Source organism: Canis lupus, chromosome 34 (assembly GCF_003254725.2).
Source record: "Canis lupus dingo isolate Sandy chromosome 34, ASM325472v2, whole genome shotgun sequence".
In the NCBI taxonomy this organism is placed as follows: domain Eukaryota; kingdom Metazoa; phylum Chordata; class Mammalia; order Carnivora; family Canidae; genus Canis; species Canis lupus.
In genome coordinates, this window is record NC_064276.1 from 18,242,606 (window position 1) to 18,269,746 (window position 27,141).

At 47.5% G+C, this 27,141-nt stretch overlaps 3 protein-coding genes across 16 annotated transcripts in view; 1 reads left to right on the forward strand and 2 right to left on the reverse strand.

Moving 5' to 3' along the window:
• MAP3K13 (mitogen-activated protein kinase kinase kinase 13) overlaps positions 1-27,141 on the forward strand; it is a 430,364-nt gene that overhangs the window by 167,249 nt on the left and 235,974 nt on the right. For 8 of the 9 annotated variants that reach the window (XM_049105739.1, XM_025451171.3, XM_049105738.1 and 5 more), the window contains one exon: positions 239-3,429. The exons of the other annotated variant lie outside the window; for it this stretch is intronic. In XM_049105739.1, coding sequence (XP_048961696.1) covers positions 239-340 — 102 coding nt within the window. In that variant the 3' untranslated portion in view covers positions 341-3,429. Of the gene's footprint in view, positions 1-238; positions 3,430-27,141 lie in introns of those variants that run through there. 9 annotated transcript variants of the gene reach the window in all.
• TMEM41A (transmembrane protein 41A) lies at positions 6,456-15,068 on the reverse strand. 3 transcript variants are annotated; one of them, XR_003138725.3, is made up of 6 exons: positions 14,870-15,063; positions 13,157-13,310; positions 10,508-10,669; positions 9,986-10,124; positions 7,955-8,275; positions 6,456-7,588 (listed from the first exon to the last, which is right to left on the reverse strand). XR_003138725.3 is itself a non-coding variant. In XM_049105741.1 (5 exons), the coding sequence occupies exons 1-5, from the start codon at positions 14,986-14,988 to the stop codon at positions 8,131-8,133; spliced, it is 735 nt and encodes a 244-aa protein (XP_048961698.1). In that variant the 5' UTR covers positions 14,989-15,068; the 3' UTR covers positions 6,456-8,130. The 3 variants fall into 3 exon arrangements, 2 of the variants coding, with proteins under 2 accessions (XP_048961698.1, XP_025306968.1); XM_049105741.1 differs by having other exon boundaries at positions 6,456-8,275; positions 9,970-10,124; positions 14,870-15,068; XM_025451183.3 differs by having other exon boundaries at positions 6,456-8,275.
• The window catches only part of LIPH (lipase H), a 51,029-nt gene continuing 43,066 nt past the window's right edge, over positions 19,179-27,141 (reverse strand). For 2 of the 4 annotated variants that reach the window (XM_025451180.3, XM_025451179.3), the window contains 2 exons: positions 25,095-25,268; positions 19,179-23,511 (listed from right to left, as the gene is read on the reverse strand). In XM_025451180.3, the coding sequence (XP_025306965.1) occupies positions 23,424-23,511; positions 25,095-25,268 (262 nt within the window). In that variant the 3' untranslated portion in view covers positions 19,179-23,423. Of the gene's footprint in view, positions 23,512-25,094; positions 25,269-27,141 lie in introns of those variants that run through there. The other 2 variants (XM_025451182.3, XM_025451181.3) reach the window with 2 other exon arrangements.

Sequence of the window (27,141 nt, forward strand, 5' to 3'; positions counted from 1 at the left end):
ATAGCCAACACTACATTAGTAGGGCTGAGGTGGTCCTGCTGTCATCGCCATCATCATCATTGCCATCATCCCCTTTATATGTCTTCTTTCTCCAGAAGCCCTGCAAGAGCAGGACCTGGTCTCATTTATCTTAGCCAGCAACCCAGCACAGTGCCTGTCATGTGGGACGTATCTGGTACGTGTTTACTAAGTGACTGCCTGAATGAATTAAGCTTTTTATTTTGTCTCGATTTTGCAGAATCCTATGCAGTTTGAAGAATCGGACTGTGACTCTTCTGATGGAGAGTGTTCTGATGCCACAGTTAGGACCAATAAACACTACAGTTCTGCTACTTGGTAATGGAAGAAAACCCATCCTGAAGATCTCATGACAATACTGGCATTTCAAATCCTTCCCACCCCATAGACTATTCCCCTCTCTCCTTGCTTTTTTGTCTGGGAAGAGAGCCGCCCCATTTTTCTTACCCCTAGAAATGAGCTGCAATAACAGGAACATGAGACTTCGCAAATCTCTGGAAAAAAAAAATATCCAAATGAAATTAAGTCTCACTGAACATTTCAATCAAGAATGGCAGGGATCTATTTTATTGAATATTCTAGCTACTGTAACATTGATATTTATTTTTGTTTGACATTTTAACACTTTGTACTGTAAAGAGTGAACTATATATGACAGAGAGACAATAATTTCTTGCAAAAAAAGAGAGAGAGATAAAGAAAGAAGTTGAATTTAGGAGCAACATCCTTGGGAATTTGTGGGGCCAGGAGGTATTATTGCTACTTGAACAGGGGACCAGTTCTTTTGGCCATAAGTGACTGAAGAAGAGCCAGAGCAAGACATTTTATTTTAGAAAACAAAGAACAACAAAAGAAAAGCAATTCCAGGTAACTTGTGAACAGACCACATTAAGTTCAACCAGCTTATCCACATGGTGATGGAAATGACCTAGAAAAGATTGGTGACCAGATACTTGCACCCAAGGTCTTTGAGGGCATCTGCTTCCTCTAGGAGGAAAAAGACAACTACCCACGTGGAAACTGATTTCATTTTACAAATTTGAAGCAGCAGTTGGTAGTGAGACTTACAGACAGCGTCAAACCTTGTCTTTACCAATACTTCCCATTTTAATGCTGTCATCGCCATGACCTTGACAAATGTGTGACCTTGACCAATGTGTTGATTTTTCAGACTCAAGTGCCATTTTTTTGTAGCCTATTTCCTTTCCACCTATTGACCACTTCCTTGAGGGAAAAAAAGGCAGGGGGTGCTCATAAAAGAAAAAGGAGATTTACAACAGTATTAGAAAAGCAAATGTGGAATTTGTGAAAGTACATTCTCACAATGTCTCAGTTCAGCTTCGTGGAGAAGGTGAGATCGCCCCTCTGTGGAACCAGGTTGCTCGTCTACTAGAGTCATATTGATTCAAACAGAACAGACTTTGAAGGCAGCTAGCATGTGTGTGAGTCTGTCCAGTGTCCAATCCCAAACCACCACCACCCTTGTTTTCATTCATTAACTCATTCTATCCGGGAAGCTTTAGTGCCTGGCTACCACTAGCAGCATAAAGGCAAAATAAGCAACTTACAAAAGGCAACTCCTTTCCCACAATAGCATTTTCATTAAATGCAACTTGTGAAATGTGTTTTACTGCACTCTGGATCAATGCAGTTTGGAATGATTGAATTTAGAAATTTCTGAGAAGAACACCTGCCGCTGAGCAGCAATCAGAAAAATTTGACATTGTCCAAGGCCTGAAGTCCTGCTTCGCTCTGGGTTCATGGGCTTTGAAAAGCATCCCAAGGTACTTCATGGTGCCTTGGCTTCAAGGAATTTTTATCTAGAATTTTATATAAAAACAGGTGTTGGCCTAGTTTCCATCTCTTTCTCCAAGATAGGTTACTACTGTCAAACGACCTCTCTAGGCTCAAGACCTGAAGAACATGGCTCAACTCTTTGACAGTGCATCATGTTGGACATTAGGAAAGACTTACACCTTCAGGTATTAAACTATTTCCGACACAGATGAAAACGTTGCCCCCCTCTGGGTGTCACTGATTGCATCAGCCAAAAAGGAAAGGCGGAGGGAATGTAGAGCAATTCCTTTTGCTTGTTTGGTCCCTCCATCTGTTTACACTTTATGTTGAGACATTGATTTAAAATGTAGTGTCTATAATTTATAGCTCTTAGGTAGGATGAAGGAAAATGTTTAACTTATGCAGAGAGCAGTATTGTTTGCATTAAATTATTCCATTTTGTATAAATTCTGTAGCTGGACTACATGAAATATCTTAAGTTATGGCATTATTCTCATTGTTATTTTATTTTATAATAATTATCATTCTCATTTTCTGTCGATCAGAAGGTGTGGTTTACAGTGTAGCACAATGATTGTGTTTATTGCTAACCATGGATAATGATGGATTTTTATGATTTTTATGAAGGAATGAAAATGGAACTGCCATTTGGGAGCTCCCTGGTATTCATCTGAGTTGTATCCCCTCATTTTCTGTGTGCAACAACAATCATCTGAGGATGCGGGTTCTGCCCTGGAGCCCGGTGGATACACTGGGGTTTTGACTTGATCTGAAAAGCTCCTGGGTGGGCAGATGATGGAGTGGATGGACAAATACTTCAAAAGCTGTAAACTTTATCAAGTTTCTTAAGAAATAAAATCATGAGACTACATTAGAGGCAAAAAGAGAATTATTTAGTGCCCTAAGAGGAACTGGCCTAGGGAGTTGTCACCCGGGGCCCCTGGGTTAGGCAATGTTCAAGAGCGGGCAGCTTGTCATCTCCTTCCTGCCAGGAGGTCCCATAGCACCAAAATCTTTTTTTTCCTCCTGGCTGGGAATAGCAGGGAAACCTCAAAAAAAAAAAAAAGAAAGAAAAAGAAAAAGAATATATATATCATGACACTGACATAAAATGCCTAGGTGTGATATAATCCCATTAAAGACTAGAAAAATTCTAGAAGGAGGCCTGAGGGTCATAGGGCTGGAAAAGTACCTTGAAAGGCCATATTTTCCATCCTTGGACTTTAGACCACACTGTACTGTGAATCTCTCTCTTGTTCATCGCTTCTGGGAACAGAGAGGCTACAAGTTTCCACCCTCTTTCTCTCCAACAGAAAACATACTTCAGTTTGTCCAGTTCTTGCCCATCTCTAGTGGCAAAAGGGAAACACAAGGGTCAGCTTCTGTCTTACACCTTTCAGTGATGGTCTTCCTAGAAAACCCACACCTGATACCTCATAATTTTGATGGGTTGTTTTTTGTTTTTTGAGTTCCTATCTTGACTGCCTGTCATGATAATGCCATATATACCTATCTGGGTTTACTGTTATGAGCATGTTAGGATAGCAGACAGTGTTGAATCTTTAGTCATTCACTGTATTGTCAAGAGTTGAATAAAGTTCCACATTGAACATTTTTATTTTTATTTTTATTTTTAGTACAAGTGACTAGAGGCTTCAGAAGAGAAACAGTGTCCCTAGTCTAGGTTAAAAGCCTTCTCTGTCTCAGCCTTGTTCTTCACTGCCTGCCTTGAACTAACCAGGACAGTTTTGAATCAGTGTGTGTTTCTTTGGGAACGACTCCACTGTCATCTGAAGAGTGCTGCATCCAGAGCTCAGGGAATTGAAGAACTGATTCTTCAGTCCTCAGGACTGTGCAACCTGCTATAAGGAACCTCACAAGACTGTGATTTCAAGCTTCGGTGTTGATTGAAAGTTTAACCCCCTTGGGATGAGCATTCACATTCATTTAGCATCTGTTTTTGACTGACTGCAAGATAATGAGTTTTAATTTGTGTTGCAGATGAACATTTGGTTCTGATTCTCATCTATTTCTAGATCATGTCCTCTGATAACAATTCCTATTAATTGCTTAGCAGAGGGACTGAGAAGCCAACATCCACTTTGAAATTATAATAGACCGTACTGCCTGACCTGTTTGCAAGATTGTGGGAGCTCCTACTCAAAAAGTGTGAAGATACTAGCTAGCTCCGTTGTAAGATGATTTGGTACAGCCTACTTGAATTTCAAATGCTTAAAAACTTTAGTATTAACATCCTTTTGGAATTAAGGAAATTTTTTTTTTTTTTTTTTTTTTTTTTTGTAGTGAGAGTTAATAAGTAGTAGACATACATTTCAGGGCCTCATTGTGCTAAATTTCCCTCTTACCCTAAGTAATAGAAGTGATGGGGTTTGGTTTTCCTGATACAACCCAATTTTAAATGCTGTCCCCTACTGTGAAGCATTGACATCCTTTCCATGTGAATGCATCCTTTGTGATCAAATAATTTAACTTTTTTATCCCCACACCTTTTTGTCTCAAGTTTTCCCTCCTTTTCATAAAATATTTCCACTTGAACTTCCTAGAACTGAATTCTCCAGAATAGAACATATTTGGAATCCAAGGAATTCCTGCCCTGTTCTGGAGTATAGTGTGCCGTTTTGTTTTTCCACTAAGCCAGAAATCAAAATACCACCACATACCACCATCTACCACCTCCACCCTGAACACCCAAGACTGATGTTATTTATTGACCGCCATATTCTTTCCTACCCAGCCTGGACACAGCCTCAGCACCTCTCACAACACAGCACTGGGAACAATAACTACCACTTGATTGGAATTGGTGTGCAAGGGGAGATGTTTTGGCATCCCAACCCTGAGCTCATAAATAATTTTCTCCAGGTGGTTTGATAACTTGAGTTACACCTGAAGGGAGAGTAACAGGATATCACACCAGTGCTCTTATGGAGCCCACCCTATGGCTGTTGGGGGTCAGCACCATTGCCAGGAAAAAAGCCACTTGCTTCCACCCACTGTCCTTTTGGACTACCATTCCAACTGAATAATTTCCAATCACTGATGGATGGAATTCCAAAGTATCTCTTCATTTACATCATTTCATTGTGTTCAATAGGCATGTTCCTCCCTCCCCTTCTATGAACAAAGTTAATGTATTGAGTCCCAGTTACATGCTTCTTTCTTAGACTCTGTGAGGCTAATGTACCAAAACAATGTGATATTCTTTTTTAAGACTTTGACTTGTACTGTCAGTGTGAACTTAGTGCCTTTCCAGGCAGCAAGATTTTTCTTCTCTGCTGACTTCATAGAATGAAATGCCCTACTATACTCATACCACCAATGTTACCATCCTCACAGACCAGCACATCAGAGTTACATTAGTCTGCTTGTTTGCATGTTACAGCCAATACTGCGAGCATCTATTCAAACTGGAATGAACTAGGCTGCCAAGAAGAAGACCCTTCTGGAACCTGGAACACTTCTCAGGGACAGGTGGCAGAAAAGGGGAGCTCTGAAAGCAGTGCTTTGAGAAACAGGGTTACTCCCAAGGAGTTGGGGTAAGGCTTTTGTTAACTGTCACATGATGAGGGCATGATGGCAGGTTCTCACAAAGACCAGACCCCAGGTGGACGCAAGGCTGCTGTTAAGGGTACTTTTGGCAGGATCCCAGGCTTACTCTTTGAGCCACTTCACAACACTCAGGGGAACGCTGGCTCCTGGCCCCGGGCTGCTGCCTGGTGACCTGGCGGAAAGGGTCCTCCAATGGTTAGACACACAGGGAACCCCGGTCAGAATGTGCAGGCTCTTAGGAAGAGTCCCTTATGGACTGGATCACTAGAGTGGCTCTCCACCCTCAGAGTGCCCTCTTCTTAGACTCCAGGAGTGGGAAGACCCACTTGGATTCTTTACCGCAATAATTTAAGTTCCTATCAACTTGGAGCAAATTCTTTTTCATGCTTAAGTCTCAAAACAAGCTTCCTCCTCTGTCTCCCCTGGGTCTCAAGTACCATCAGTCCCCTGTTCCCTGTGGTCTCTGATGCCAGCTCCATCTGTGCTGAGCAACTGTACAGTGATGGGAACAAGAGCGACTATCGAAGCAAACCAATGCATGGAATTAAACAAAAAGTGTGCTTCACTCTTTTCTGGTCCTGTCTCTTCCTACGGTGCTGTGTGTGTCCTGAAAGCTGCCGTCACACGTCTCGGCATTTGTCAGAGTTTTAGGGTAAGAAGATTTGACATGCAGGGTGTCCTGCGGCCAGGAGAGCCAGGTGTGGAGAGGCTGGTTTCTGTGGCTCCTTGTTTCAGACACCCCCACAGGAGGAAGGGAAACCGTGGTTTTCTTTCCTCATAGTCTCTTCCTGATTGATTTGTCACAGGCTGGACAGGTGCCCTCCTGTTTCCCACGGCTTCCCTGCTGCCCAACTTGTAGTCACTCCTCTGTTATTACTGACTCCACTATAAAGTAAGTGTAGAAAACAGTGAAAACAAAATTCTGGCTTCCAAAGAATAAGAGTGGTAAGAAACCTCCTGAGAGTAGAAAGCTAAAACACCATTTTGGATTGTCTGATTTTCAGCCAATCCTGATTCCCAATGACAGGGGGAATTGAAAGTTAGCAACATGTACACCACGCACCACGCAGAACATTTATATCCATTTATTTGGGAAACTGCTTTGCCTGTAAACTCACAAATGGTAAGGCACATTGTAGCAAAATCATGGGGGAAGAGGGATAAAGACATAAAATATAAGGGTCCTGTAAAGGACAAAGGGCACACACTTGCAATAGTGTAGAAAACACTGGTTTCCCCTTCCCTCCACCTCCTCCTCCTCCAGAACACAAAAAGCCACAGATTTCACACAGCCTTCTCCTCACCCCCACTCATTACCAAGCTTCTTTTAAAACAACATATCTTTAAAAAAGAAGTCCTGGCTGTTTTTTGTGTCATACCATGTCTCAAAACCAGGACTTGGGGATTCATTCTTCCTACTGAACAGGAGTATGCTCAAGAATTCATGTAGAACAAGTGGCCCAAGTGAAAGCCTTGGCAAGATTCTTGGCCAAGCCAAATCAAAACCCAGCAGATGATGCCCAAAGGCAACCGTTCTGGTAAGAAATGAGTTACTCCTTTGGGTTACAGAATCCCAGAGCTGGTTAGTGTAGGCACCAAGGTCCTCGTGTCCCTGGCACCATTAACCCAGGTCTGTGCCCGTTCAATACCGCAGCTGTAAGAAGCAGTAACAGCCACAGATCATTAAAATCAAACACAACAAAGTAATCTAAAACCAAGTTTTCCTCTTTGGGTTAAAAGATAAAATTATACCTCAGTTATTCTCAACAAATGACAAAATTAAAAATATTCAGAGTGTACACTGGCTGAGAGCTAAGTGTACTGAATCCAATCTCCTAGCAGGAGGGTGGAGAAAGGATTCCCACAGGAAGGACAGATTAGAAAATGTCATTTGGTTCCAGTGAGCCAAGGGCCCTGCCCCATTCGGACAGGTAAAAATTTCTCCAGAACATATCCATGACATAGAGTTTGCTGCATTCATATTTAATAGTCTGTTTGCAGTCAGCTCCATTATCAGAACATGCAACTAAGAGGTCTAACACATCCAAGAACGTCAGTGCATCTGAACGCAAAGAGCATCACGGAAATCGCTGGGCGTGTGAGCTGTGTACGTGCAAGTTCCATGTGGTTCCTCAGCTTGATTCCCTTGGTTTATGGAAGAGGTAGGTCATCAGCAAAAAAGTGCAGGACGCTCTTCAAGAGACTAGCAAGACAAAGGGTAATGTCAGTGACGTGGGTTCACGTCATCATCTACACCAATTACATACACTGGGGACTTAACCACCTGTCACAACAGCCTACTGCTTTGCTAATGAGGCACTCCAGACAAGGACAACCAGCAGCTTCTCCTAGGGCAGCTCAGGGCTTGGCAAGAGGCAAATACAACAGACTACCCTGAGTTCCCTGTTATTCAATAAATTATAAATAGGATCTTCTAGAAGGCCATCCATTTCACAGAGTGTCCTGCTACTCCAGGACTGGTTGGAGAACCTGATACAATTCACCTTCTAGAGCACTCAGAGTGTCCTTTATGAAAACACCACACACAGATAAACAGCGTCCAAATCACCTGTTGAGGGTAGTGAAGAACAATGAGGGGCTGCAGAGGACCACACCATTACACAGACAAGCAGCAAAGTCCAGGAACATGGCAACCAAAACCACACAGATCATGTGTCCTTTCTACTATTTAGATGATTAGTGTTGCTTATTTCATTCAAATGCAGGTCCTTCTGACTAAATTTTTTAATGAGGGTTCCAGGAACTAAGGCCACCAAGGCAATGGCCAAAAGCTTGAAGACCGTTTCCCAGGAGAAAAGAGCATCCAGAGAGGTCAGAGTTGACAGGATGGAGCCTGTCTGCACACAGATAAAATTGTACGGGATCAGACCTGGAAGGAAAGGGAAAGAGCCTGTTACTAGGGCCAGCAAGATGAAGAACAACAACCCTTTGGAAATGGCCCCAGAAATTCACAACTGTGACTCCAGATGTGTTTTTTTGTTTTGTTTTGTTTTGTTTTTTGCCCAACTACTGACCCCTAAGCACATTACCTCTTTCCCTTCTCTACTCCTTCCCCGCCTTTCCTCACTCCCCATAAACTGCCATTTTACAAAAAGACTTGATGACAAAAATATGTACACCACAGTAAGATAAAAAAAATGTTTTAATAGGAAACACAAAATGAGTGAAGAATAAAAGTGTAAAGTTCACCCATTTGCTAGAAGTGCCTTCAAACTGGGTTCTGAGCACCCAACAGTCTATGAAAGGCACCAGCATCATAAGATTTATAGTGTGCATAGGATAAAAACAAGTTTCTTAAAAATAGCACTACTTTTGCATTCTACACTGTCTCTGAGAGATCATCAAATCCACTGGATCCCAAACGTCTGACTGGCGGCCTGACAGGCTGGTCACATAACAATTCTCTGGGGAAGCTGTTAAAAAACACATCCTTGGGCTCCCTCCCACCCCCACCCCAGAGATTCTGGTGACCTGGGCCTGCGATAAAACCCAGGAACCCGCATCCTAACAGCTTCTCCTGATCCCCACTCCTGAGACTAATTGGTTTGGGACCCCCGGATAATCCCCTGGCCCCCTACAGTAGTCGATGCCTCAAGATCACAGAGCACTCAAGGTCACACAGCCTGCCAGAGAGGGGACTGGAACCCTGGTCTCCAGAGTCTTTCCAAGCCTCCTGCCACCTCGGTAATTACAGGCTGCTGACGGAGTACCAAGGCACTCTGCCTGAAAGCCAATATGACCAGAATGAGCTGTGGTCGATGTTGCTTCGATTTAAGATCTCAATTTCTCGCTTAAGAGTTCCCTATTAATAGCAGCTGCTCGACCACAGATTTGTTATGTTCGCCCTAGAACCCCTTAGTAGTCGGTCTTTCCCTCCATGGTCTAAGGTAGGTTTAAGAGAGGCAATCCTTGCCTTGGGCTTAAAGAGGGTGGTTTACTTCCAGTGTGAAGAAAACAACAGTCCCTGATTGTACAGACTGTAGGCACAGTACCACGCTGCTAAAGGTGATCCAAGGCCCAGACTCTGAGAAACACTGCTCTTGTCCCAGGCCCTCCTCTGGCCAAGCGGCCCATGGAGGACAGTAAGTAGCTCGTTGAAGGTCAGACAATGGTCAAAAGGCAAGAAGGAACTTTACTAGTATCAGCTCTTCTCAAGGCAGATCTTAATCAAAACAGGGCCAGAGCCAGAAAGGAAGTCCCTTGCTCTGTTCCTTTCTCTCCCCATACGCCCTCACTCCAGCGCCACTTTCCCGCTAGCATTCACTGAGCCCTTGCTAAGGTTTTCCACAGATGACACTTCTAATCCCAGCGCCTAGCACGGTGCTGGCCACAAGCTATGCGCTAAATACCATCGTGGAATGGAAAAGCCTTACTTTTCCCAAAAGTAATTTTATGGGTCTTCTGTTCAGCCCTGAGCAGATCTGAAGTCAGGAAATAATTACTTGAGGCCACAGGCTTGACACTGTTCTTCACAAACTGGGCTCTCAGAGGCAGGCACACGGCCATGCAGCTGGTAACCCAGGGCAGGCCCCCAACGTGACAACGCCGAAGACTCAGACTCACCCCGCCAGCTTCTTACCGAGCAGAACAGAGAAGAAGAACTGCACAATCGGGATGTTCAGAATCGGAGCCGAGAGGTTCAAGAACCAGTTTGGTGTCATGGGGAAAAGTCTCAAAAACAGTAAGAAAAAAAACAAGCTGTTTCTGTTTTCCTCCACCTGTAGCCAAAAGAGATGAGGCCATTAGGCAGCAGAAGGAATCTCTAGATATTGAAAATCTGATAGCACCAAGCACTGTTCTAGATGCTTCACGTATTCTCTCCCTGAATCTTCCAACACCCTCCGGGGTAGAGCATGTTTTCCTCCTTTTGAAAATGGAAAGTACCTGAGGCTAAGCAGGAGCGTGCCCAAAGTCACAGAGCTGGTCATGACGAAGCTGGAATCTGATCCCAGGGCTGGGCCTCGTGAACACACCCAAAGGAACCCGAGGAGCTCCAGAGCAGGGTGGAGGAACCGAGGAGGGGGAATTCCTGCCTGCACGCCCCTCAGGGCCGTGCGGTGACGCTCAGGGCCTCAGCACTAGTTGCAACCCCTCTCCTTACCTTCCTCTGCAGCAGGGACACTTTGTCAGGGAAGTAGGAGACCACCAGCTGTTTGCCAAAAATACTGGAAAGCAGGTAGCAGCACGTGGCGCCCACTGACGTCAACACGCAGCACAGCAAGAGCCCCAGCCATGGTCCAAACAAAGCACCAGCTAAAATGTTCTGCAAAACCAAAACCAAACCAAACCGTCAGCCGTTAGAGCATCTAGTGGCTACCAGTCACCTTGCACTGGAGCCCAAGAGTCATAGGTTCCCTTCTCTTTCAGTGACTTTCCCAACCAAAACCCAACTCCTGTGCTAAAGGGGTGAATGAAAAGTGATGATGGGGCTGGGAACTGCACCCCTGGCCTTGGTCTCTTCACTTTCCAAAGGGCGGAGGATGAACACTTCAGAAGGCAGGAGAAAATTCACTGGGACAACACGTGTTTACAGCCCCCAGCCTGCTGCGTGGGCTGCGGGGGGCCCTGCCCCCAGAAGGGAGAGATGAAACACGTTCTTGTTATTTTTTTTTAAGATTTTATTTATTTATTCATGAGACACACAGAGACACAGGCAGAGGGAGAAGCAGGCTCCCTGCAAGGAGCCCGATGCGGGACTCGATCCTCGACCCCGGGATCAAGACCTGAACCAAACGCAGTCGCTCAACCACCGAGCCACAGGCGTCCCTACTGTTACTATTTTAAATGAACATAAGCCACAAGTTTTCCTTCAGTGAGACCACACCAGCTACAGAAAACATCCTCTTTCTTTGCTTTTTTGCTGGGGTTACATCTGTGTGGTAGAGAGCACTGGGGGTGCCCTGTTGACCCGAGCTCCAGCTGACACTCAGTAAAGTCTTAGATTAACAACCATGAAGAGTGAACGCATCCATGCTCCATACAGTCTGGCTGGGAGACATCACCCCGCCAAACATGAGGCCAAGAGAGAAAGTAAAAGGGGAATTTCGAAGTGAGAAGGCAGGGGTCTGAGGAGCACCTACTATATGGTAAGTGCTTGACTACGTCTTACTAATCCTCACTGCGACCCTGTGTCATATGCCGTCCTTACACCATTCCACGAGGGACAGATTAAGTATCGTGCCCAAGCTCACACCAGGCAGAGACAGGATTCGCTCCCAGGTAGCACGTGACCCTCTGCCCTGAAGTGGATCAGCTCAAGAGGGGAGGGGGGAGCACCTGACTCTTGATCTCAGGGTCATGAGTTCAAGCCCCACACACAGTGGGCATGGAGCCTACTTTATAAAAAAAAACAAGAAAACAAAAAACAAAAAACAAGAGGGAAAGCAACCACAGGGGCAACCCCAAGAAGTCAGTCCCTGACTTCAAGCACCACACACCTTCCCGTCTCTTGACATGGACAGGTTTGCTTCTCTTCCAGTTTCCGACGGAGACTGCCTAAGTGCATCCAGCCCGAGCCTAGAGTCGAGAAAAGATGCCAAGGCAGGCGAAGAGAGCAGGACAGACGGGAGCTTTCCGGGTTCCCTGCTCAGGCCCTGGGTCGTCTAACAACACGGGGCGCCCGTGTGCCGGCCCTCCGGGAGCCAGCTGCTCTGACGCACTGCTCCGGTTAATCCCCCCACAGCAACGTGAAGGAGAAGCCCCACGTGCCAGATGAGCACACACGGTTGGAGACGTTAAAGGGCTTGCCCGTGGCTACACAGCTGAGATTCAAACCCACCCCGGGTTCAAATATACACGCGTTTACATGAAACTGCTCTAAGTGCTGCGCGGAGGGCAGTAAGGTTCTTCTCAGACCCTGAGGCGGCAACAGCCCGCAGCGAGCGCGCGTGCCCAGGCCGCCGACGGCTGCCCCCAGCGCCCCCCAGGTCTCCCCAGCCTCTCCAGCCCCACAGCACCATCAACAGCTTGCACCTGCTCATCGAACATCTGTGAAGGCACTTCCCTGAGCCAGGCAAAGGAGAGAGCAAGGAATGGGCCTGGTTCTCAAAGAGCTCAGAGGCTAAAGGAGAAAATGATTTTTAAAAAGTCCTAGAAAACAGCGCCAACTTGTAGAGCGTTCCGGAGGCTCCGAGGAGGCATAGCTGACCCAGCCCGGACTGTGTGTGTGTCTCCGGGACAGCGCACGGCCATGCAGGCCTTAGAAACAAAAGCAGGGGAACCCGGGTGGCTCAGCGGTTTAGCGCCGCCTTCAGCCCAGGGTGTGATCCTGGAGTCCCGAGATCGAGTCCCACGTCCGGCTCCCTGCATGGAGCCTGCTTCTCCCTCTGCCTGTGTCTCTGCCTCTCTCTCTCTCTGTCTCTCATGAATAAATAAATAAAATCTTAAAAAAAAAAAAAAAAAGAAACAAAAGCAGCACACCTGAGAGGAGAGGCGGCCTCTGGAGCTAGGCAGACATGGGTTCAGAGCCCAGCCCTGCCCCTCCTCACCCTGTCACCGCCGACAGTTACTTCTCACCACAGTTTCCTTATCTGTACAACGTGATACAGATGCTCACACGCTGAGGCGGTAGGACAGTTGTCAGTAAAGCAACTAGGATAGTGTTGGATGCAAGGGAGGCTGTTGACAGGTGGCTGCCGCAGGAGTCCTCCTCCAGACTCTGTGATTTGCAGCCTAAGGGCTCCTCCACAAAACAGAAGGTGGTTTCCTGGCAGGGATGGTGCGGGGGGGGGGGGGGGGGGCCCGCACTGACCAGGAAGCTGGAGCCAGGGATGGCAAAGCCCTGTTTGTAGAGGTAGGCGCTGCAGAACAGCAGGAGCACATAGGCCTGGTGCTCCTTCCGGTACTCTCGAAGGATCTCGGAGAGCTCCCGCAGCTCGGCCAGGTCTGAGGGGAACCACAGTGACCTGGGGGTTTGGAAAAGCAGATGGAAACATGAGTCCGCAGCAGCCTAGTACCTCAGAAAGTCACTTGTGGCTTCTTTCCAAAGTAGGTTCAGAAATGCGCCCATCTGGGGTTGCTGGGAACACACGCAATGGGAGCCTAGGGTGATGGGCGACCTGCTACACCACAGCAGAGGCAGACAGAAGAGCCCGGGTTTGGGAAGCAAGAGACCCAGGCTAACATCTCCACTCTGCTAGCCTCCAGCAGCCTCACCTCCGGCTAGTCCCTGGGCCTCAATTTCCTTATATGAAAAATGAGCGGTAAGTGCCCTTTTAGTTCTCAGGTTTTTCTGCTCTATTCTTAAGAGGCAAACGCACTGATTTTCAGGGAAGAACTAAATGTCCCAAATTGCCTTCCCTTCGTGGAACGCCCCCTCCCCACAAGCTGCAGGCCAACGCCCACGGAAGCTTCCCCCTCGTCGGCCGGGCTCGGAGGTTACAGACTGTCCCAACAGCCACTCACAAGCTAATTAAAGATTTTTCTGGGGAAAGCCTATCTCTCCAGTACCATAAACATAATCTTCTTGATAACATGTCAGGCATGAAAGCGACCCTTTCAAGGAGGCTGCTTTTTCACCCCGCCCCGTCTTTATCTGGCCCTTAGGGCATCCTGAACCGGGTGCAAGGGTTACGGGGCCTCTGACACATGCGTGGCCCTTGAGGCCGTCGATGATCAATGAGGAAGGAGCAAACCGTCGTCGCTGTCACCACAAAGTTTCTCCCAGCACGCCCGCCGCCCCTTCTCAAGGAGGGCCGAGGAATGACTGAAAACCGTCAGCCTCGGATTCAGGATTCAGGCATCGGCAGCATCCCGGCCAGCCGCACGCGGGGAGGGGAGCCCCCCAGGACGGGGCCGGCCTGAGACTCCACTCCCGCATAATTTATTTTTTAAGATTTTATTTGTTTCTTCATGAGAGACAGAGACAGAGAGAGAGGCGGAGACACAGGCAGAGGGAGCAGCAGGCTCCATGCAGGGAGCCCGACGCGGGGCTCGATCCCGGGACCGCGGGCTCACGCCCCGAGCCCAAGGCAGGCGCTCGGCCCCTGAGCCCCCCGGGCGCCCCATTCCGTGCACGATCCAGAGCTGTCCGTGCCACTCTCCTCCCGAAGACCGAAAGCGCAGAGGCCGCGGGGCAGAGCTGAGGTCTGCGGCGGCGGCGGCGGCGGCGGGGGCGGGGCGGGCGGGCGGGCGGGCTGACCGCGGGCGAGGGCCGGGCCCCGCGGCGATGCCCCCGCGCCGCCGCCAGGAGGCGCCGCGCCTCCCGCTGCAAATCACCGCCCGCGCGCGAAGCCGCAGACCGCGCGCCCAAAGTGCACAGCGCCCCGCGGGCGGACGCAGGGCAGCCGGCGCCCGCCCCGACTCCCGCCCGCGCCGCCGACACCCGCAGACGCGCCGGGGGCACCCGCCGCCCCGCCCGCCGGCCCCGGAGCTGAGCCCCCACCCGCGACGCTCCCACGCCGGAACCGAACGTCCCAGCCCCGCACCGCATCCTCGGACCCGACCCGCGGCCGCCGCCACGCACCTGCCGCCCGGCTCCTCGCCCGAGCCCAGCGTCCGCCCGCGGGGCAGTCGCGTCGACAGCAAGTACAGCGCGAACGTGCAGCCGACGAAGACCAGCAGGAGGCCGAGCAGGGGGCGCATCTCGCCGCCCGCTCCCGGACCCGGCGAGCGGCCGAGGAAGCTTCAAGGCAGCGCCCGGCGGAGCGCATTCACGGACGGACCGGGGCGGGGTCCGCGCCAAGCCCCGCCCCCGCCCCCGGCTCAGGCCCCGCCCCCGGCTCAGGCCCCGCCCCCGGGCCGGCGGGTCCAGATTCCCGCGGAGACCTGCCTCCAGGTTTCTGTCCAGCCTTCTTGCGTCTGCGCATGCTTCTCCACGTTTCCCTTCTTCCGTGTCTCTGCTTTTTTGCAGGCTCTTTGCCAGGCGCTAGGAGATCCAGGGGGTGAGTCACGAGCCTTGCCTGCAGGGAGCGTGCAGTCTAGCGCTCAGGCCCCTCTTGGCCACACCCAGCTGTGCTCCAGAGCAAATGCAGCCAGTGCTCCAGTCAAGTGCGCTGCGACGGCCTGGGTGACCACAGAAATTATGAAAAGGACTTTTTATAGAGCGCCTACTGTATGCCCATTATCCCTAATCCTCACAACAGTCCTGCAAGGTTGGTATTTTTGTCTTTATTCAACAGATGAAAAATCTGACTCTCAGATTAAGTGACATCCCCCCAAAAGAGAGCCCTGATTACTCGTGTCAAGGACCAGCTGAGCTAGGGCATCTCGAGCTCTCTGTTGGTCTCTCGTGGCTCTGGCAGTAGAGTCAGCTATTTTGTGAACAGTTCGTTAAGATTTCTCATCGTAACTTCTGAGTCTGCTGTGCCTGCTCCAAGCCAGGAACCTGCGATTCTAAAGTATCTGTTAAACTGATCTCTGGAATATCCCGCAGGAAGGTGGCAGCCTTGGCTCTGGCCATAGCTCTTTTAGAAGGGTCCTTATGGTCGTAACTTTTTTTTAAAAGATTTTGTTTGTTTGTTTGTTTATGTGAGAGAGAGAGAGAGAGAGAGAACCGGCAGGGGGAAGGGGGGGGAGGGCAGAGGGAGAAGAGACTCCCACTGAGCAGGGAGCCTGACATGGGGCTCAATTCTAGGACTCCTGGATCATGACCTGAGCAGAAGGCAGACCCTTAACTGACTGAGCCACCCAGGCGCCCCGTGGCAGTGACTTACTATTATTGATAATGCTCTTGACTTTCCTTAGTGAGGTTTGGGGGGTAGCGGCTATAATCATTTTAAGAATAATAAGAGGAGGGACAGGATTCCTGGGTGGCGCAGCGGTTTGGCGCCTGCCTTTGGCCCAGGGCGCGATCCTGGAGACCTGGGATCGAATCCCACGTCGGGCTCGCGGTGCATGGAGCCTGCTTCTCCCTCTGCCTGTGTCTCTGCCTCTCTCTCTCTCTCTGTGACTATCATAAAGGAATAAAAATTAAAAAAAAAATAAGAGGAGGGACACCTGAGTGGCTCAGCAGTTGAGCGCCTGCCTTCCGCCCAGGGCCTGATCCTGGAGTCCCAGGATCGAGTCCCGCATCCGGCTCCCTGCATGAAGCCTGCTTCTCCCTCTGCCTGTGTCTCTGCCTCTCTCTCTGTGTCTCTCTCATGAATAAATAAATAAAATCTTAAAATAAAAAAAAAGAATAAGAGGAGCTGTTAGGAATCCTAGAAAACATGCATCACTAAGGCCTCCAACTATTAAGACATTCATAAGCCCAAGGCTGGTGATCATATTCACAAATGAAAATGTATCCCCCTAGTGGACAGAGGACTCCAGATATTAAAACAGAGAGTGGGAACTAGAATCCAAGCAACCAGGGTCCCATACTGCATGGATTCACGACAGAGACAGAGTTTGAGTTTATGTTAAAGATGAACAGGATTTCCACTACAGGGAAAAAGATGGAGAGGGTGAGCCAGGGGCCCAAGTAAGGCACCAGTGTGCAGTTTCATGAAGTCTAAACTATATGAGAAATGAGAAGTTGGAGACAAACTGGAAAGCATTGGAAGGAAGGCTCAGGAGCTGGATTTTTCAATATTGTGTGTGGTGAGACAGCAACAGAGGTGTTTAAACAGGAGAATGATTTAGTTCCCGTTTTAGGATGTTTGCTCTGCCAGATGATTAGAATACTTTCTGAGTTGGTAGTTGCAGCTGTCCTAGTAAGAAAGGTTGCAGGCTGAGCCAGGACCACGGCGATGAGGATGAAGGCGGAAGGATGGACACACGATAGGAGCTGAGTTGGTAGGACATATGACTGATTAAATGGAGAAGAGGCAGAGAGGACTCCATAATGCCACAAGCCTAGACGACAGAGAGGAGGCATCCTTATCATATTCAAAGCACACTGGGCCAAATAGGGAGCACCTGTCAGAATTCGAAGTGTACTGGGTCCTAGCAATTCCACGTCCAGGAATTTAACCTATAGATACGCTCACAGACAAAGATGTATGTTCAAGGGTATTCCCTCAGCTTTATTTTTTTTTGTTTTTTTTTATAATAAGTTTATTTTTTATTGGTGTTCAATTTGCCAACATACAGAATAACACCCAGTGCTCATCCCGTCAAGTGCCCCCCTCAGTGCCGTCACCCATTCACCCCCACCCCCCGCCCTCCTCCCCTTCCACCACCCCTAGTTCATTTCCCAGAGTTAGGAGTCTTTATGTTCTGTCTCCCTTTCTGATATTTCCCACACATTTCTTCTCCCTTCCCTTATATTCCCTTCCACTATTATTTATATTCCCCAAATAAATGAGACCATATAATGTTTGTCATTCTCCGATTGACTTACTTCACTCAGCATAATACCCTCCAGTAATTTTGGTATTAAGAGATTGAGAACAACCTAAATGCCCATCAGTTGGGGACTAACTGATGAGGTTAATTGTGGTATGTTCCCAAAAGTAATGCCGAGTAGTTTCTTAAAAGAGGGAACCAACTCTATATATCCCGATACCGCACAGTCACCACAGAGATAGTGGTGATAAACAGCAAACAGACAAGTCGCATTGTTAGAGTATACTACGACAGTCTATAAAAAGAAAAAAAAAAGGGATATGTTTTGCCTTTCCAAAATACTGAAGCATTTATGAATGAAATTATTCAATGTCTGGGATTTGCAATGAAATAAGGGGATGAAGTTTAGTGGGTAGGGATAAAAATCGACCAAGATTGGTCATTGAATTGATAATTGTTGAAGTTGGATGATGGGCATATGGAGGAGGATTTATGCCATTATATTTCCATATATGTTTGAAATTTTCCATTTAAAAAATGTGGGGAAATGGTCTCAGCCCCCCATTCTCATTTTCTCCCTTCAAACCCTCCATTACAGGTGCACATACACCATGTTAGTTCATGTCTCTGACAACACTCTTCCCCCTCTCTGGCTATCTCTCCCTGAAAAATTGCTACTCCTTCATAACCACCCAGGGCAATTGTCCCCTCCTCTGAGAAGCCTTCTCCAGCTCCAACAGTCAGAAAGGTGGTTCTTTCTCTGTGCTGGGGGTTCCCTGCAGAGTGTCTGTATTCCTTTTATTACAAATACTATGTCATTATCCATCTCCCCGTAGACAGTAAACATTTCTAGAAATGAGACAATGTCTCATCTGTCTTTTGCCTGTCCCAGCCCTTAGCCCTGTGCTTGGCTTATAATTGGCACTTAACAAGTGTTTGTTAAATTAATGGGTCAAGTCTAGCGAGGGAATGATTGGTTGTTTGGAATGGTACATGTTGATTTTGTGAAGTCAGAGGAATATAGGAGGAAAGAACGTAAGTGAAAAACATTACTGGGCGTGTGCTGGGGCCAGGAACAGTAGTGAACCAGAAGCTAAGGCTTCTAGTCTCGAGGCCTTGACATTCCTTCTGGTTGGGGGACAGCATGGAGAGAGTCATAATTTTAGAGTGGATTAGGTGCTATGGGGAAAATAGATAGGGCAAAGCTGCTTCAGCTCCAGAGAAGCAAGCATCATGAACCCACTTATGAGAGAGTAGATGAGCCAGTTTTTCAGGTGAAGGCACTCTGAGCACTGCTGAGGCTACAGCTTGAGTGCTGAGTGGGACTCAAGCCTCGATTTGCCCCTCCCAAGCCCCTGCTCTTTCCTCTGCCGTGCAGCGCCTCTCACCAAGCAGGTGAAAATCCAGAGGTCCAACAGCATTCAGATCTGGAGGTCCGTCATCTGTCTGGAGAGTCAAAACAAAAGGAGGGGAGGAGGTCTCCTAGGGAGACCCTGAAACTTTGGGAAGTAACAGCAGCTGATATTCACTGAGCACTTGGTACACTCCAGACCCCACGGTAAGCGTTTTACATGCAGGCATGAATGTATTTATTCCACATAACATCCCATGTGAAGCAGAGACTTTTAATAGTCCCCTTTTACAGTCCAGGAAAGGGAGCTTAGGAAGAGTTAAGTCGACAGAGGCCACACACCAGAGCCTAATCTCTTTCCCAATGCTACCTCCTTGAGATAGAGAACTGAGATCAGAAACCTGATAAGGAGATGGGGGAACCAGAGAACAGGACGACTCACGCAGGGATGTTGGTGAGGGGAAGAAGTGTTAGAAAAGGAAGCAGTGTGCAGTGGCAGTATCCGTGGAAAAACCCAGCAGGCTGACCTGAGGGTTGTGGGATTCCGCCAAACTGGGGGCATAAGAGACCTTTGACAGCTCTTGTGGGAGATGCAAACCTGATTTCCCATAGGCTCACCATCCAAGCTTCTGCTGGCTGCCTGAGGTGCCCCACTCCCCGGGAGTCCTATTCTGACTCCTGCTCAACCTGTCTGCTTAGGGAAGAAGCCTGGGACTGTGCTCCTCCCTCCCATCCCACCCACGCGCTGATCTGTCCCCCTCCCCCAGCACCTGCAGAGCTAACTCTTCACCAGCTGGTGCACCACCTGGCGTCTACACCAGACTCTTAATACACTTGAGCCTATGCATTTACAACACATGCCCAGGCAGCCTGACAAATGACAGCAGTAATCCCCAACCAAGGGACTCATGCTGGACTGAGAAGCAGGTAGGTGCCAGTGGCTCAGGGAAGTGGGAGGGAAGAAAAGGCAAGGGGTTCCAGTGTGAATGGATTAGCCAGGCCCTCACCGAAGCTCTTTGTCAATAGCACTCAAGCTCCTTTATTGGCTGGGTGAGATCTGCACAGAGCAATTGAAGGGAGGAGCTCGAGGAGCACACGATTTAGTGTCCCTATCCATTGTGGCCATAACTGATTGGAACAGGATAGACACCTTCCCCAAGAGGGGGATCTAAATGCTGCTTCCTCTCCCTGGACTTTGGAATTGGGCCACCTACTGATTGAATAGCCAGGACACAATGGTACCAATGACCCCAGTGGTCCACAGCTGCCCTGTGAGGGAGCCACGCTGGGTCAGAGAGACTCAAGGTAGAGCACAGGGTTAATAAAGGCCCGTGAACTCTTTAGCTAAAGGCTCTGCCCTTCCAGAAGGCTCCCTGTTGAGCTCTTGGGTTGCCTCAAATCCTCTCACTAGTAAAATTTGCATTAGTATGAGTAGTATGAGTAGATTTCTGTTACTGGCATTCAAAGTCTCCTTGGCTAAGCTAGGGTTTTGCAGGACCGAGAGCATGGGACAGGGGTCCAAGAATGAGAGGTTCCAAGTTTAGGGTTTGGGAAGTAACACAATTAAGTGTGTTGATGTCTAAATCCGAGTGGAGGTGACTCCCTCAAGTCCTAAAAATGAGTTCACTCCATTCTGTTCAGCAGACATTTGTTGAGCACTTGCTTTGTGCCCGGCACTGTACCAGGTGCTAGGGCAACAAGCCACAGCTGCTCTTGCTGTGCTCACAGTCTCCTAGGGGAACAGACACAGATATATAACAATATGGCATAAGAAAATGATGATGTGATGATGCACATACAAAGTCAGTGGCAAAGCAGGTGGCAGAAGAGAGTTGTGGAAAGCAAGAGGGACTTTGAACCCCAGCTTGGAGTCATCCAGGAATGCTGGAGGGGCCTGGAGGGCTCTAGCCAAGGCACTAACATGGGGAAGTGGGGGAGAGCAAAATCTCTGATGGGCTTCCTGAAGAATGGTATGAGGACCATCTGGAAGGTTCTAAAAGGAGTGAAAAAAGAGCCAACCTTCTTTTTCCCCGGGGAGCCTGAGAAATGGTTAGTGGGTCTCTAGTAAGAACGGAAACAGTAACAAGTGCTGGGAGAGAAGGCTAAGGCAGAGAAAGGAATGCACCTCCGTGGACATGTGGACATGGGCCATGGCTGGAGTGGAGGGAGCTCTTACAACTGAACACGGTTCCGTAGGGCTCAGAAGAGCATGGTGAGCGCTCATTTACTACGTCCTGAGCACAGAGCACAGACCGTGTTGTAGGCGCCACGTTAGGCACATGGCCCCTGCCTTACCAGTCTAGTGGAGAAGACAGACGTTAATCAAATAATCACACAAATAAATGTAAGGGAAAATAAAAAGCTCAGTAGGAGATCATTGATGAAGATGGTGGGGGGTAAACTGCAATTTAATTGTATCTAGGATTTGGGATTCAGATAGAGACTCTGACAAAGAAGAGGGAGGAGAGGCAAGGATAGCAAGGGAGAGTGGCAAGTTCAGGGGCCTCGGGAGAACCTGCGAAGCCAGTACCACCCCTGGAACCGCCTTCACTTCTCTGGATCACCACCATGTGAGGCTCATTGAGATTCATCTCCCTCCAGTAAACAAACTTCCTTCCTTTATTCATTCATTCATCCATTTGTCCATCCATTCACCCATTCCCCAGTGAGCCAGGTACCAGTGCGAGGAGACCCTAGAGAAGAAGCTGAGAGAGCCCCCCTGCGTGAGGAGTTCATAAGTGACAACAATGCTCTTCCATTTTCTCGCTGTTGTTCTGGCCCCCTGCCTACCAGGCGAGGGAAAGAGGACAAAGAAATGGCTGTGCTGATCAAGATATGGGACTGGTAAACCTCTAAAAAAGAAATCAGGGCCCACTGACATCCTGATTTCTCTGTGCACAATTGCTGAAGAAATGGGGAAGAGGGACGAAGGGTGAGAAGATACCCACCCAAGTGGGCAGGAGCATCTCTGAGCCTCATTCCTTCCCAGGTGCAGGCTCCGTATACGTGTAGGAATCCGTACAGGACGTGCCACACAGGTATGTCCTCATGGAGTTCTACAGTTTATAAAATAAAAAGTCCATTTCTTTTTAAAAGGGCTGTTGTCATGGGAAGCAGTAGAAGAATAGTCACTTGGATAAGGAGGAGGTTGTGGGCCTGTGACTTGGGAGGCTCAGGAACCTTCCTGCAGCGGCCACAGCTGTGGGATGGCTGGTGCCCACCCCTCCAGCTGTGCCTGCGCTGGGCATCTGGCCCCGGGGATGGTCCTCCTGTGGTTCTGGCCCTTGACTTAGTTGCTGTTGCCACTCCAGATTCACTGATCATACCTATTCCTGGGGCAGCCTAAGAATTTTTCAAACTGGAGGCCTCCGGTGCTCCAAGAGCAACCCGGTGTGTGCTTTGAATTCAGATGTTAGCCACACGAGTTACTTAGCGGGTTCCCGAAGGTTAGCATTAGTTACCTCCAACAGGCAGAGAGCATATTTTCATTTTGCATCTGCGTATTCGCTAAATGTCCTTCAAATAACCGTGCACTGCATCAGTAACAAGGAAAAAGTAAACATTTCTGAAGGATTGCTTAAAATGAGGGCTGCCTGGAAAAGTGACCCTTAAGTGACAAACAAGCTCTGCTTCTTCTCTCCTGCCTCGCGCTCCATCCACTGCCCCTGGGAGCGAGGCTGTGCTACTCCTTCATCTACCATTCTTCCCTCATCTGCCCACTATCTGGTCCCAGCAGCTGCCCCTGGGGCTGGCCCTCTGTCCCCACTTCCTCCACCCACCAGCCCACTTTAGAGAGGCCGGGGTGTGGCCTTCCTGCCTTCCCAGGGCAAACAGCTCAAGAGAGGCTGTTGGAAATAAGGAGAGGCTCTCTTACTGCATATTAGATCAGCCATATCAAAATAAATAAAAGCATATTCACATTTATCAAACCACTCAAGGATGTGGCACCCATGGGATTTCAAAGAACCCTTCACAGACTTGCCTCCCAAACCCCCACAATAGCCCCGTGAGGTAGGTCAGGCTCCACTCCTTTCTACATGTAAGGACCTGGAGGAGTTTGGCACAGGGAATGCAGGGTCAAGTCCAAAGTGAGGTGACCAGCCAGTCCTTCCCTTTCAGATGCTTGACGGGCCACGGAGATGAGCAGAGCTGCCCGAGTGACCGGCTGCAGACCCGACAGGCCGGAACGGAGGAGGCCCCAGGACGCAGCCACACAGGCGCTGGGGAGCCTGGCTATTTCCAACTTGCCCTACTTAGGGGCTTCCCTCCCAGGACCGTTCCATAATCCAAGGTCGTTTGGCATTTTGCAGTATGACATCCAGGGGACGCTGCCAGGAAAAGAAAAAAAACCCTGCTTATTCATACTTTTTTGTGCCTTGAGAAGGTGAAGTGACGCTTTACAAAAGCCTGGAGTTGTAGTTTTCTTGATGTCACTGGTGCCCGCGTGTCCGAACAACAGTTACATCTGCAGCTTGGGGCACAGGATAGGTTGGAAGACGTTTTCAATGTTTTCCATCAGTACAAGATCATACCGACACAACTGGGGCCTGTAAAAATAGGACGATATCCTTGTCAATCAAGTAGTAAAAATAGCCCACTCTAAGAAAAGAAATCATACACGTCCTTAGGATACGATATTGTGGAGCAATTATTTCTAACGTTGTAGGAATATGCTTATGGTAAATAAGCAGAGCAACATCAGCAACAATAAGAAAGCAGGATGTAAAATGCTATTTACCACCTAACTTCGTCTAGGTGTAAAAGCAATAATAGGCGACTAGAAAGAAAGAATCCAGGGCCCCTGGGTGGCTTGGTTGGTTAAGCATCTGCTTTGGGCTCGGGTCATGGGATCGAGCCCCACATTGGGCTCCCTGCTTGGCGGGGAGTCTGTTTCTCCCTCTCCCTCTGCCCCACCCCCCTCTTGTGTTCTGTCTCTCAAATAAATTAATAAAATCTTGAAAGAAAGAAAGTCCAAACTATTAACAATTGTTGCCTCTGAATAATGTCATCGTGGGTGATATTTTTTGGCTTCTTAACACCTTCGTACTTTCCAGATTTTATAAAAATCAATCTATATACCTTTGATAATCAAGAAAAACAAGTATTAAAAACTTCCATGGTTTTATTTTTTTTTTTTTTTTTTTTTTTTTTTTTTTTTTTTTTACTTCCATGGTTTTAAGATGTAATGACTGTCCTCTTGGAAGAAACTTGTATTCTTAAATGTTTTAGGGTACCCCAAACTTTCAGGAGAAAGGAATTCATAAGCATAAAGCACTGACTGCTCACAGCCTTGTCTACCCCTGTCTTGTCCATAGATTGGATGTTAGGACTATATGTTGGAGTGGCATTAGTCACAGTGACCTGCCACCACAGCTTTGCTCTTTCTCCCCTCTTTGACTTTGCCCCTCCATACCCCCCCACACACTGTTGCTTATTTTTTCTGAACCAATTGAGAATAGGTTGTTTACCCCTTAATACTTCAATGTGTATTTCCTAAGAACAAGGACATTCTCGGTACAGTTGTCAAATTCAACATCAAGATAGTACTTCCCTACTGTGTAGTGGAATAAATATTCCAATTATTCTGTACCTTTTTTTACAGTAGGCTCTGTGTTTGCCAGATTATACAAGGCTTTTTTCTACAACAAGAACAAAAAATTTGTAAGCAGTGTGGGTGGAGTAGTTAGGGAAGAATTCTATAACTATAATCATATAACATTATTTCTTTGGATTATTTGGATTATTTATCTTTAAGTGCCTACCAGTATAATTTTCTTCAATTATGGGGCTACTCATTTTTATCAAGTCTATTTTTGGAAAACCCCTCATCTTCTAAATTGATGAAGATCCCATTAAAACATCAGACCAGGACAGCCGCGGTGGCTCAGCGGTTTAACACCATCTTCAGCCCAGGGCGTGATCCTGGAGACCCAGGATCAAGTCCCATGTCGGGCTCCCTGCATGGAGCCTGCTTCTCCCTCTGCCTGTGTCCCTGCCTCTCTCTCTCTCTCTGTGTCTCTTATGAATAAATAAATAAAATCTTAAAAAAAAATCAGACCAAACAGATTAGACAGAAACCCAATAACATCTTTGGAAAACAAGGGCTTGTCAAACCCTGCCCATGGCTCACCTCTCTGGATGGGCAAGTGACCTTAACTTCATGCGAAGAACCCTGAGCTTGTATTTGGGGCCTATTACAGATCCTGTAGAGAACACCAAGGAAATAGTTGACACTTTATCCAAGTCTTGATTAAATCTTGCAAGCAGACTCACTTGGTGGTATTTCTGAAATATTGCAGGTTCACTAGAAGGAAGAATTAATATTGTTAAGTGGATCTAGATTGCTAATGAAATCATTTTGAAGCCTACAAATCACTCTTAAGAAGGTAGCCGCTTGACCCCAAAGTTCTGCTGTATTCCCAAAGACTGCATAAGAGAAGCTTCTGGCCTCAAGAGTGATGAAATACTGTGGCACAAGAGAAGTATGCCCGCTACTATATACACTAGATATCATCCTCATCTCTTGACGCATGTCTCCATTGCCCCGAAAAATTCTTCAAGATGAGTATTATATTGTCTTCACCTTATAGACAAGGAAACATGCTTCTGGAGCTTAAACTCAGCCAGGTCACAGGGCTTATCTGCATCACTGCAGGGATTCAAATTCAGTCCTGAGTTCAAACAGTCCATTAAATTGCATTGCTAGGTGTGTATGCATATTTTTAGCCCGATTAGCTACTAATTTGAAGTTTTGCTTAAGCATATATTTTTTTAGTCCTGCCTTTCAAATAAGATAGCTAAGTCCCAGGTTCCAATACTTTTTCCTACAATGTCATGTTTCCTACAGTTGGAATTTCACATTGAGCCTAAAGTATGTCCACTGGGGAGGCTCAGTAGGTCAATGTCCCTCTGGGAAACTGGGGATGTAGACCATGGAGACCGCCCTGGGCTCAGAGATGGGTGGCTTGCTCTAGAACTGAATCCTTAATTTTGTGGTGGGAATGGGGATGAGAGGGTGTGTGTCACCTCAGCCTCACTAGAATCATGTGTAAGTCCTGTGGAGAGCAAACGTGTCACAAGTTTGAAAGTTACCCAGATTTTAGTTTTTAAATATGATCCTCACTAAAAGGAATGGGGGTTGGGGCACCTGGGTGGCTCAGTCGGTTAAGCTTCTGCATTCAGCTCAGGTCATGAACTAGGGTCCTAGGATCAAGCTCTGCGTTGGGCTCCCTACTCAGGATGGAGCCTGCTTCTCCCTCTCCTCCCAGCTTGTGCTCTCTCTTGCTCTTGCTCTCTCTCTCTCTCAAAAAAATAAATCTCAAAAAAAAAAAAAAAAAGTAAAAGGAATGAGGGCTTCCAAGAGAAATGGCTGATTCCAGGGCTAAGTCAGAGAAGGTACAAAGTGATTCCACAACAACTTGTGTGTCAAAAAGTGAGGAACTAAAAAAAAAAAAAAAAGTGAGGAACTGCTCAAAGAATGGTGGAGATGTTCAAAAGAATATAGAATCACTTCACATTCATCAGGATGGCAAAAATTTTTTTAAAAACTGAAAATAAGAAGTGTTCACAAGGATATGGAGAAATTGGAACCCTTGTACATTGTTGCTAGGAATGTAAAGTCATACAACCACAATGGCAAATGGTCTGAGGTCTCTTCAAAGAATTAAAAATAGAATTGCTTTATGATCTGGCAATTCTACTTCTGGGTATATATGCAAAAGAATTGAAAGCAAGGTCTCAGAAAGATACTTTTGCACACCCATGTTCATATCATCATCATTCACAAGAGTCAGAAGTAGAAGCAACCCAAATGCCCATCAATGGATGAATGGATAAATAACATGTGATATATACATACAATGGAATATTATTCAGCCATAAAAAGGAAGGAAATTTTGTCATATGGTACAACATGGATAAACCTTGAGGACATCATGCTAAATGAAATAAGCCAATCACAAAAAGATAAATATTGTTTGACTCCATTTTAAGTTATCTAAAGTAATCAAATTCATAGAAACATGGGGCGCCTGGGTGGCTCAGTCGGTTGGGCGTCTGCCTTCACTCAGGTCATGATCCTGGGGTTCTGGTATCGAGTCCTGCATGGGGCTCCCTATTCAGTAGGGAGCCTGCTTCTCCCTCTCCCTCTGCTGCTCCCCCTGCTTGTGCTCTCTCTC

Excerpts from the sequence above, each read along its gene's own strand:
- TMEM41A (XM_025451183.3), bottom strand. The coding sequence starts at position 14,988 with ATGCGCCCCCTGCTCGGCCTCCTGCTGGTCTTCGTCGGCTGCACGTTC. Across the intron at positions 13,311-14,869 it reads GGCGAGGAGCCGGGCGGCAG|GTCACTGTGGTTCCCCTCAG; the intron begins GTGCGTGGCGGC and ends CCAAACCCCCAG. Across the intron at positions 8,276-9,985 it reads CTTCTTCTCTGTTCTGCTCG|GTCTGATCCCGTACAATTTT; the intron begins GTAAGAAGCTGG and ends CTTTCCTTCCAG.